Below are 11,581 nucleotides of genomic sequence, written 5' to 3'. Positions count from 1 at the left end.
CGCCGCGCTCCCCGTGACGCGGCCGGGGTGGTGTCATCGCAGAGCGCGCCGCCTGCGGAATGGCGTCATCACAGAGCGCGCCGTCTGCGGGATGGCGTCTCCCGCCCGGCTCCTCCGGCGGGCCTTTTCCTCAGCGTCCGACGGGCGGAGGCGGAGGAGGGCGTGGGAGGCTTCGCTGTCACCTCTGGAGAGACTGAAGCGGCTGCTGCCGCCAGAGGAGGCGGCGACGGTGGAGCGCTGCGCGGAGCCCCGCTCCTCTGCCTCCCCACAGACGTCTACTGAGGAGAAAATGGCGGCGCCGAGCGCGGCGCCCACCGCGGCGCCTTCCCCGCGGGGACACCACGAGGAGAAAATGGCGGCGCGCCACAACCCGCTCCGCGCGGGGGAGCTGGCGCTGGCGGAGCTGCGAAGGAAGCACAACGCGACGCTGAAGCTGCTGTGCCGCTTGGAGGCAGGCGGGGTGCTGAACTCGCACGGCGGGCTCCTGCCGCACCGTGACATCATCGGGCGGCTGCCCGGGCAGCTGCTGCGCTCCTCGGCCGGGGCGCGGCTGCTGCTGAGGCGGCCCTCGCTGGACGAGTACGTGCTGCTGATGCCGCGGGGACCCACCATCGCCTACCCCAAGGTATCGGCGGGTCGATCAGGGCCGGGGTGGGCCTCGCCCTCGTTTCGAAGTAACGTGCCGTGATTTGTCACCCCTAGGATATCAGTGCCATGCTGATGATGATGGACGTCCACCCAGGAGACGTTGTGTTGGAAAGCGGCAGCGGGTCTGGTGCTCTTAGCTTGTTTCTGTCGAGAGCGGGTAAGGCTCTGCTCTTTGAGACGCAGCGCAATTATCAGAATCGTAGAATCATGAAGATTGAAAAGGACCTCTAAGATCATCGTGTCCAGCCACTACCCCCACTGTGCCCACTGACCACGTCCCTCAGTGTCACATCTAAGCATTTCTTGTCACCTCCAGGGGCAGTGGCTTCACCATCTCCCTGGGCAGCCCGTGCCAATGCAAACCACCACTCTTTCTGCGAAGTTTTTCCTAATACCAAACCTGAACCTCCCCTGGTGCAACTGTAGGCCATCACCACTTATCCTGTCGCTGTTACCTGGGAGAAAAGGCCGACCCCACCTCACTGCAACCTCCCTTCAGGCAGTTGTAGAGAGCAGTAAGGTTTCCCCTGAGCCTCCTCTTTTCCAGACTGGTCAATCCCAGTTCCTTCAGCTGCTCCCCATCACACTTGTGCTCCAGACCCTTCACAGCTTTGCTGCCCTTCTCTGGACACACTCCAGGGCCTCGATGTTTTTCTTGTAATAAGAGGCCCAACGCTGAACACAGCACTCGAGGTGTGACCTCACCAGTGCTGAGTACAGGAGGATAATCACCTCCCTGCTCCTGCTGGCTGCTCTATTTCTGATACAACCAGGATGTCATTGGCCTTCTTGCCCACCTGCTCACACTGCCAGCTGTCAGCTAACACCCCCAGATCGTTTTCCAGTTACTCTGCCCCAAACCTGTAGCAATTTATGGAGTTGTGACCAAAGCGCATGACCCAGTACTTGGCCTTGTTGAAGCTCACAGATCGCCCAACAATCCAGCCTACCCACATCCCTCTGTAAGGCCTTTCCATCTTCAGGCTGTTCAGTGCTTCCTTATCTTATGTTGCTTTTAAGCTGATCAAACAGTTGCAGTCAACTCTTAAAAGTTCTGCAGCACTTTTAACATTCACATATGCTCTGGTGATTTAAAGGAAGCCTGTGCCTGGCCCTGTGCAGGAACTATGCTTTGACCGTATTTTGAGGGTTGTTGTATAAAGAGTCACCCTCCTGAAAGGTAAATTTTAGTTCTCATTACTGCTGGGTTTCTAGTGCACCAGAGCCTTCCTCCAGTCTCCTTCCTTTCTCAGTTTCTGTTTCCTCACTTTGTTGAATAATGAAAATGTTGTTTGTTTTTTCAAGTAATGAGCTAGCTTGGTTTGACTTAGATTTCATTGGTCTAGAAGGTGGAGAGCCGTTGCACTCAGTAGAACTGTCATGCCTTTTCACTTGTGCTTGTACCATTTAATGCTACTATCAACTGTCTTGGGGAGGCAATCTGCCAGAAGGCTGTTCTTCCTCTTTTTGTAGACTGCAGGTTTGGTTTCTTGCTACTTTCATTCCCTGGCCTGTTCACTGCATGGTCAGGAGCTGGTATCTGCAGAGGGGAAATGGCAGGTAAACGGGGCTGGGGCAGAAGGTGGGCAGAGCTGCCCCTCTTGGCTGCACCCCGCAATAGTTTAGTTTTCCTGGAGTCCATCTGTTTTGTAGTTGTTTGAGGTTAAAAACCTGTTTTCTTTGCTATTCTGAAAGGATTCACGGGATCAAATAGACGAGGAAAGGAGCCTGCTGGCTCAAAATAGCTTAAAAAGTTATGGAGCGTTACCTGCTGAGCTGTTCCTTGTGGAAAGCTGTCTTTGCCCAATAAAAGTAGCGAGGAATAAGAAGTTAATGGGATGATAGTGTTGAGAAATGAGAATCATATAAGCACAGAATAATACAGCAATATACACACTGCTGTCTTTGCCTGGATAACCTGGTAACACTTCCTCTATGAAGAATATTGTGAATTGGACTCATACTGAAGATTTCAAGATAGTAAGTTTGTACTTACAATATATTTAAGGCAATTTATTATGATTATAAACAATAACCATATATAAATCAGGAAGTGCACTTGTAAAGCTTGTCTATGGGGTGAGGTCAATGAGTAGACCTGGGGATTTTCGTAGCCTTTGCTCAATTCTAAAGGAAAAGGTGGGGGAAGAACAGCAAACCTTTGTTTAAAAAAATAATAACAATTTAAAAACATTGTTTTCAAATCTGCTTTATGGTATCTAAGGGTAGCGACCTGCGTTGCAGCTTTCTTAGCTGCTTCCTGGTAGCTGTAGCAGAAAAATCAAGGGTTCACAGGGCCACAGGTACTCAAGTCATCTTTTCCTGCAGGGAGTTACTTTGCAGGAAGACGTTACACGTGTGGTTATTTCCTAAAATGAATTGGAGATTTTGAGGCATATTTCTTGTCACTTGCATTGCAATTTTTTTTCTAAATTACTTACTGTGGATGGGGAAAATAGTAGTACATCTAGTATTTTGTTGTTGTTGTTGTTTTAAGTTGGGCCCGAGGGACGTGTTATCAGTTATGAAATCAGAGATGACCATCACAACTTAGCAAAGAAGAATTACAGGCATTGGCGTACAACATGGAAAATAGGACATATGGAAGAGTGGCCAGATAACGTGGATTTCATTCTTAAAGACATCTCAAGAGCTGCTGAGGATATGAAATCTTTAACGTTTGATGCAGTAAGTCCAAATAATCCATACGTGACATAAATCAACACTTTTGTTTTCTGTGTGACTTGAAAACTCTAGTGCTGTCACTTGCAGTGGGATTCCCAAATCTAACTTAACACCAGCTAGCAGATGATCCTGATTTTTTTTTTTTTGCACCAGGTTCCAGCTACACTTTCCCAAATGAAAGAGTTACACTGCAGTAACAGAGGAATAGCAAAATGAATCTTGTCCTTGCCTTGTAAGGACATACTTACCTGCTGGATTTTGGAGAAATGCAGAAGTTTTTGTATATGAGTAAGGCATAATATTTCAAGCATTAAATTAAAAAAAAATTACACAAGCTTATTGAAAATATGAATATGTAAACACTTGGCTATCAGCTGCACAGAATACAGAATGTTTCTAAAAAGAGAAACTAATTATATTAATACTCCAAATGACAATGTTGTAAAAGGGTTTAAGTGAAGAAACAGAAGACTAGCATAAAAATACATAATCTTTAAAAACAGTAAACGCAGTAGTCCACAGGAAGGATCAGACACTGCATTTCTCACTGTTTTACAATTTGAATGGATTTCTACCAAAAAGAAATAAAGGATGGGTAACTGAGACTGAAGTTTTCTAAACCTTGAAACCAGCAGCAACCTACACATTAAGACTGTAGCCTGATCATTTCATCGGACAGATGCATTTGAACTTGTTAACATTTACAAACAAGATACCCAAAGATGTTAGTAAATGCAGCTTTCATAACATGACGGAGTTTAACTAGTAGGAGATTTACCATTAGTACAGGACTGCCTTGCTGCTGACACGTGACTTCCTGTGGTAATAGAAGTTCACTTGGAAATAGCATGGGCTTGTTTTTATAGACTGGGGAACTCAGGCTTCTCTAAGCTGTTCAGGAGCATTAATAAAACTGCCTTGCTGTAGCATGCATTAATTTTCCATATATAAATGTTGTTTTTCAAGTATTGTCTTAACAGAAAAACATAATTCTCTTGCAGATAGTTCTGGATATGCTTAATCCTCAGTCTGCTCTGTCTGTTGTACACCCCAGTCTTAAAGAGGGTGGTGTGTGTGCTGTGTATTTAGCTAAGTAAGTATTTACTTCTGGCACTTCAGCATTTATACAGGCATCACCTGAAATTGTTGCTAAACCATGCTCTCCTAAAGTACTCATCCATCTCTAATGGAAGTAACATATATATATATATGCTTTTTTTTTTTTTTTTTTTTTGCATTTTTCATTTATTTCTTTTTTTAGGAGTTGCACTCGGTATAAATCACACTTCTCTACATCCTTTGGTTCCTTCAGAACACTTACTGTGGTCACTGGAAGGTTTTAATTAATGACATCCTCAAAATAACTATTGTGTTCAATTCAGTAGTCGAGTTGCTAGTTCCTTTATCCTAAAATGGAAGAATGTGCAAAAAACCCAAAGGTAAAGAATATGACAAAGGCAATAGAACTAAGTTTATAATATTGATTGGAGTTCTCAAAATATTCCTTTATCCTTTGCATTTCTTCAAAAGCATCACACAGGTTGTAGACCTTTTAGACAGAATACGGACGTGCAGGCTCCCTTTTGCCTGTGAAAAGATCGTTGAGGTAACCCATAGAAATTGGTTGGTGCTCCCTGCTAAAATCAAGAATTGCAAATCAAGCCAAAGAGTGGAAACTCAAGAAGATATCGAGGAAGATCCTCAACAGAAAGAAAGTGATGAAATCCAAACTCAGGATCAAATACTTCTTAATGAAGGTGAAGGCGACGGTAAGAATAGTACTGTTAATAAGATGCTGTTACTGCAATTTTGATAGTCCAAAGATAAAAATCCAGGCTAAACAGAAAATAAATGACAATCTGCAAATACAGAATGACTGTCCTTCCTGATTGTTTTGAAATTTTTAAATAAAATTCAGTCCTTTTGCTGAGGATCCTGATGGGCTCAAGGACTCCCTATGGAAATGCTACCACTATGCCCTGTATTCAATTTATACTGTCTTAGCAAGTAAAAAAATATATATACCTCATATAAATATATGGTTGATATACGGTTGCAAAATTCAGTGTAGAGCAAACAGGTCTGAAAGTACTGATAGATGACAACAAAGCACTTTAAGAGCAGGATAAAGAAAATGAATGTGCATTGGTAATTGCAGTCTGATGGGTGCATGTTTTCAAACTTGTTGGAAAGAATTATACAAAAAGCTGTACTTCTCACAGAATCATTTCCTGATGATGCTGAAACACACTGCTCAGCACCTTACATTGCGAGACCATCTCGTTGGCAGGACGCTCATTCAGGTGAGATACTTGAAAAATACTTTTATTGTAAATGTTTTACCTTAAAATATCTTCAAAAATAATAACTTCTGTACTAGCACTTGACATATTACTATATCACAAAATCATGAAATTTTTAATAAACTAGAAATTCAATATTGAAATAGTTAACTTGTTTTGTTTTTCAATTAGCATTCCTCACCAAGCTGAGAAAGTTTCGACCACCACTTTCTTGATGCTCCTGCTGTTAGCTGCTAATCTGAGTGTTGTATCAGAATAAAGAGTTACAAAATAGCTATATTTTGCAAGTTTTGTAACTTCTAGGTAATTCCTGCTTTGATTTCTATTGCATATCAGACTCTTAAAACCTACTTGCTATTTAAAGGGAAATGTTTTAACAGTCATCATGTATGGCACTGCAGTGCAACACCAATTGTTCTGCAAAGCACAGCCTCTGTTTCTTTGTTCAGTGCATTTCATTCTTCATTCCTTGTAAACCAATCCATGGATTTGTCTTGGTTGGAGGTGTTATCTCTTCTCCTTTTGCCGGACAGGCTCTGACAGTCTACCAAAAATCAGGAGGGGGAAAAAAATTGGTAAGAAAACTTTTGAGATGCTAGTGAAGCAGCTTCCAACTTGGCTCCATACCAACTGGTTGCTATTGGGTTCTTTAAGAACAGTGTTTGCACAACTGTAATGGAAACTGAAATTCACTGAACTTGTTCTTTTGATAAAGCTGTGCTTGTTTCTAAGAAAAAATACCAGTTGTTGATAAGAATTGCTTTGGTTCACTTCCAGCAACTATGCTGAGATCTGCCATGGTATTTATTAGCTTTGCTATGAGGTACTCAAATGGTCAAAACAGACACAGAGCTATAAATTAACTGGAACTTGAAGGTTAATTAACTGAAACTAACCCTTAATAAGTAAGTATACTAAGAACACTGCAGTATGTCTTTGCAGAACTGGGGCCTTAGCACAGGAAGTTTACATCTCACGGGTTCCACTCTCAATTATAACGAAACATTAGACAACTGCTCTGAGTAACAGAGACTTCTCATGTAAAGGCTCAGGAGACAGCTTTGAGTAGTTCACTGTGTAAAGATTCTACTCTGTAAAACAATTTTTGCAATAAACTCTTATATTCTTTTCCATACATACCCCCAACTTTGAAAGAGTATCTTGCATAAATTCTGTCAAAGACAGAGCTGCACTTAAAGGAAACAGATCATCTTATCACACCAAGGATAAAGCGGTCCTTACTGTGTTTTAAAGGGCAAATACAGCCTCAGTTGCCTAAACTAATTCAAAAATATTTGCAGTATTTAACCATACCTTGGGCAGAAGAAGCAGGAGAGTCAACTAGCATTTTTTCAATTGCAAAGGTGTCCTTCAAATCCTGGGATGAACATAACTCTGTCACTTCTAAACTACTAGTTGATGAGGAGGAAGATGATGATAATCCCAGTCGTACAAATCTTCCTTTCTTACCACAGAGGTAACAGGGGATAGGAGAATTATTAGGTCCTCGTGGCAGCTGTGCTTCATCTTTGTTGTAGTTCCTTATGGCTCCACTGTGGTACACAGAGCGTTCTCGCTGCCATATGTAATGTGTTGGAGCAATAGCCATTACCTATCAGAACAACCATTCCATCAGAAGCCATAAAAATAATTGGCAAATGTACAGCTGAGAACAAGGGATCCAATTCACATATAACAAAATTAAGACTAGAGGAGAGGTACCTTGTCTGCCTCAGTCTCACTAGAAGTTTTGCTAACGAGGGCGAGAATAAGTGGATTGTTTATATTCAGATGTTTAAATGTGGTAAGTAAAGCATCACAAATATCAGGTTATGCTTTGTTTGTTGGGCTGAAGTTGTTGTCTTTTGCTATTAAATATAAACTAGATGGATCTTCTGGCTCACAGAGTCGCTAAGCTCACAACAACCAAGTTGGTACGGTGTGCTCTGAAGCACACTCCACTTTTGCCTCATTGCTTGTATTTTTCCCATAAGCATCTCATCCCATTCCCAGAGATGGGATGCTGAAGAGATTTTCTTTTCCACCAGTTGTAGTAAACATTATGTTCTTCAAACATAGCAGGGCTTTTTCAGACAGACAGATGTCATCTGGAAAGCAAGGAATGCCTTTTTCCCCCCAGTATGTTTGAAAAATGGAGGTCGTAACAACACATTAACAAAGCATGTTAAAAGCATGTCCGTTCTTTTTTGAAATGCAGTGAAAAACCATTGCCTTATAAACTCAATTAAAGTTATATTGTTAACTCATAAGAGAGTAAAATTTTACCTGAGGTGCTACTTGAAGGTTTCACTTTGTCTACAAACTTGAAATTTGTAAAGCAAAGATGCATACAAAAAATATTTCTACAGTGAATGACGTTTAGCAGCTAATAATAAACTCTAAGCAAAATTATTTGCACAAAGCAGAAAGATTCTTGTCCTTAAAGCTTGAAACTGTAGCATAACAAAATATTCTAGTTTACGTTAAAAACAATATTTCAAAGATTGTATTTTGAATGCAGAAGAAAAAAAACTGATGGAGGAAAAGCTCCATCTTTTCCTTCCTGTGGCTTATCTACTCACTTCAGGGAATAAATCACTAGTGTGGAGCTATACTGTTAATTGGTATTAATTGTTGTAGTTTCAGCATCTACAGTATTAAAACTGTCCCTACCTCTTCACAGCAACGTCTGCTTACAATAGCCCTGTAGTCAATTCTACTCCATAGATGATCTCTTAACTTTAAGAAATCAGGAAAGAGTTTTCTCCAGTTTTTTCCCAGAGCCCATGGGAAAATTTCATACTTTGATTCTTCATTGTCTTCTTCCACTGTATTTGCCAGATACCTTGAAATATATATATGTTTGTGTCTGTTATTCGATCTTGAATCATAATATGAATGTGAGTTCTAACACTAAAAGACACATTAGTTATTTTTCCTAATATTCTGGAGGGAAAAAAAAAAATTACAAACAGAATATCCTTCTTTCCAGATTGCAATATGTTCTCAGTCAGAAAGTTTCACATGTATCCTTTAGATAAATATAAATTTACAGTAAGCTATTATTGAAGCACTTTACCAAAGAGCCTCCTAAATAAGTAGGTATGTAAGAACTCACATATCCTGATGCCTTTCACCTAATTTTAGTTTAGTAACCCCTACAAATCATACCTGAAAAAATTACTACTTTTAGTCTCCTCACTGGCAAGAGGACAAGTCTTCTCTCCAGTCCCAGCCCAGCGAGACCCTTTGGCCCTTTCTCGTCCTCTCTATCAGTTCTCGACCTGGTTTTTCTCCCTTCATAGGAGCCAGACAACTTTCTCCTCCTTGATCTATGGATGCTCATGGCAAAAGAAACAGCCACCTTTCTCCCTGCACTGGTGTGCAAATCAGAGCAGCTTCTATTATAGGAAAAGATTACCTGTGCTCTGTAACTATAAAACAAAATACTGAATCTGTCAGTATGCTATATTTTCTTGGCCAAATACAGAACTATATAGGCTCAATAAAGGCAGGTTCGTCATTGCACCTCTGTTTCAATGTATAGGAATTTTTATAAGTATTCAGGAAAGTGATTCTAAGAAATTACTTAGCTATGTTTTTACTGTTGACTCAAATCACCTTGTCAGAAACTTTATTAGTAAGTTGTGCATCATTATGAATCATTTCAGAGCAAATGACTTGAAAGCTTGCAAAAACATTAAATGGGGTCTTATAAGAGAAACATAAGACATTTCTATCTCTTATCTATTGTCCTGCATTTATTTTATTGCATATTTATTTTAATCCATACAAAGTTCAGAGATTTAGAGTTCTGTAGGCAGAGGTCCATGCTATAAATTGCAGAACCAATGCAAACATCCCTGCTACTCAAGTTGGAAATCAGGAAAACAATGTTCAATTTGCACTAATTACATATAATGCGAAGATCACGTTTCTTTGCTTCATATAGAACCCAAACAACTACAAACTGGTTATGATGTCTTACTGTGTATCAGAATCATCAAAAAGCAACAAACAAATGCCAAAATTTTGCTAATAAAACTAGATTATTTAAGAATACTTACAGAGCAACAAAGAAATTGAGTCTGGTATGCTCATCTATTGTGAAGTTAGCCCTCTTGAAGTAAACGAATGTCATTGCCAAAAGATACTGTTGTAAAATGTGAAATGTTACATTCATTATTAAGCATTAATACATTATTTCAATATAACATTATAGAAAACTCTTAGAATGTTTGTCTCACACCAAAATACTGTGTTGTGTCTTGTCAAGAAGGAAAGTGTAAACTGAGTTTTCTCAAAGCCTCCATAAAGATGTATTAGGAAAAAAATACAAGCAGTATTCTTATTGTAGTATCAAGTGATTAGCAGCAGACTTTCACTCAAGATAGACTGCATTAACTACAAACATTTACCTTGTCTGCAATTTTACAGCAACAGTCCATCCATAGGAAGTCTTGAATTAGATCATCATCTACAACAAAGATGCTCATCAGCAGTTCAGTTTAGCCTCTCTGTATTTTAATTTAAGCATTAAATATACAATTCAACAAAATAAAACACGTTTAACCTAAGGCACGCCTATTAGCATCTATACAGCAGCATCCCAAAATTATCACTGAGTTTAGAAAACAGACTTTCTGAAGAGTTCTCTACAGTTCAGTCAATCGGTATCTAACAGTGACCTACCAAAGAGTTTAAAGAAAGCTGTCATTTCCTGGCGCTGAATCACAAGGCACGGTGCCTTTGGCTGGCCGTAGGTACCATTAGGAACCCTTTTCTCACAGTTTTCTCGGCAGTTTCTGGAAGAACGCCGCTTCGGTCTGACCAGCTTTTTGTGCTGCTGGGCTCTGGAGGCACTGGGCTTCAGGTGGGCAGCAGGAGGTGTGTGGCACACCAGGCTGTGTCTCATGGTGGCGAGCCAAGATTCCTGCAGGGAAGGACTTGGTTAACGGGAAGGATGGGCACTGCGCAATGCTGCCGTGCTTTGTTCACACCAAGCGCCTTCAGCAGAGCTGGCCTGCCCCGATACTGCGATGAGCTGTATCACCGCTGAGCGAGGCAGCTGGCTTTCCTTTAGCTCGTTTGTAACCACAAACACGGGGATACCGAGAGAAGCGTGAGGAAAGCTGTCTTTCATCGGGAGAAAGCGACTTTACACCTTCGGCAGGGCCTACGCAGAGGGAGGCTGTCCGAGCCAGGCTCACAGCGGCCCATCGGCTCTTACTCAGCCGTCACACTTACGATAAAGCTCCTCACGAGCGCCGGCAATGCCATTCGCCTCCCGCCCGGCGAGCGCTTCCGACGCACCTACCGCCCCTCAGCGAACCGCCTTTCACGCCACGCCCCAGCGCGAGACGGCGTCCTTGGCAGCCAATCGCGGCGCGGGAGGCTCCCGCTTCAGCCAATCGGGCGGCGAGGCGTTCTTAATTTCCCCACCCGCCGGCCGCCCTGGGTTACAGCGCTCCAGCGGAGCCCGCCCCAGCCAATCAGACGAGGGCACGGCTGTTGCTAGGCGGGCGGCGGTTGGGCCGCGGTAAGATGCCGCTGTCTCGCAGCACTGTGTGGTGCTGTTGCTCTTCCCACTCTGATAAGCTGTACCCTCTATAATAAGCTATTCTGAAACCCGGCCCAGCCAGCTGTCTAGCAACGTTGTAAAAGCTTCCCTCTGTTTTAACACGACACCTTTAGCTAAAGAAACACAATAACGAAAAGACACGACTAGGCTTATCAAACACCAAAAGAAGGCAGGCTCCACACGAGGCCAAATTGTGTCACACCAGGAGTAGACTGGGATGCAACAGGCAGATGTCCAGATACTCCTCTCCATCCTCCTTTTCCAGCACCTCAGTATAATTTATCTCTATCCAAGGACAAACAGATGTTCAGAGTGGCCGAGCGCTGAGTGAGCAAACGTTATGATTTTGGTACCTATAAATTAC

General features: G+C 42.2%; 2 protein-coding genes across 6 annotated transcripts; one reads left to right on the top strand and one right to left on the bottom strand.

The window, feature by feature from the left end:
- The first annotated feature begins 22 nt into the window (after nucleotides 1-22).
- TRMT61B (tRNA methyltransferase 61B) lies at nucleotides 23-10,213 on the top strand. 4 transcript variants are annotated; one of them, XM_010706488.3, is made up of 7 exons: nucleotides 23-625; nucleotides 703-805; nucleotides 3,146-3,336; nucleotides 4,335-4,426; nucleotides 4,864-5,102; nucleotides 5,556-5,636; nucleotides 10,074-10,213. In XM_010706488.3, the coding sequence occupies exons 1-7, from the start codon at nucleotides 92-94 to the stop codon at nucleotides 10,088-10,090; spliced, it is 1,257 nt and encodes a 418-aa protein (XP_010704790.2). In that variant the 5' UTR covers nucleotides 23-91; the 3' UTR covers nucleotides 10,091-10,213. The 4 variants fall into 4 exon arrangements, with proteins under 4 accessions (XP_010704790.2, XP_085074975.1, XP_010704788.2 ...); XM_085218849.1 differs by having other exon boundaries at nucleotides 8,942-10,213; XM_010706486.4 differs by lacking the exon at nucleotides 10,074-10,213 and adding an exon at nucleotides 5,808-5,909.
- Nucleotides 3,389-11,026, bottom strand: SPDYA (speedy/RINGO cell cycle regulator family member A). 2 transcript variants are annotated; one of them, XM_085218851.1, is made up of 7 exons: nucleotides 10,884-11,026; nucleotides 10,329-10,569; nucleotides 10,055-10,113; nucleotides 9,704-9,789; nucleotides 8,310-8,481; nucleotides 6,951-7,248; nucleotides 3,389-6,180 (listed from the first exon to the last, which is right to left on the bottom strand). In XM_085218851.1, exons 1-7 carry the CDS (start codon nucleotides 10,914-10,916, stop codon nucleotides 6,092-6,094), a joined length of 978 nt encoding a protein of 325 aa, XP_085074977.1. In that variant the 5' UTR covers nucleotides 10,917-11,026; the 3' UTR covers nucleotides 3,389-6,091. The 2 variants fall into 2 exon arrangements, with proteins under 2 accessions (XP_085074977.1, XP_085074978.1); XM_085218852.1 differs by having other exon boundaries at nucleotides 10,950-11,019.
- Nucleotides 11,027-11,581: the final 555 nt, after the last annotated feature.

Source organism: Meleagris gallopavo, chromosome 2, assembly GCF_905368555.1.
Source record: "Meleagris gallopavo chromosome 2, MGAL_WU_HG_1.1, whole genome shotgun sequence".
NCBI lineage: Eukaryota > Metazoa > Chordata > Aves > Galliformes > Phasianidae > Meleagris > Meleagris gallopavo.
Note: the sequence above shows the minus strand (reverse complement) of the source record. Positions and strands in the feature narration are given on the sequence as shown.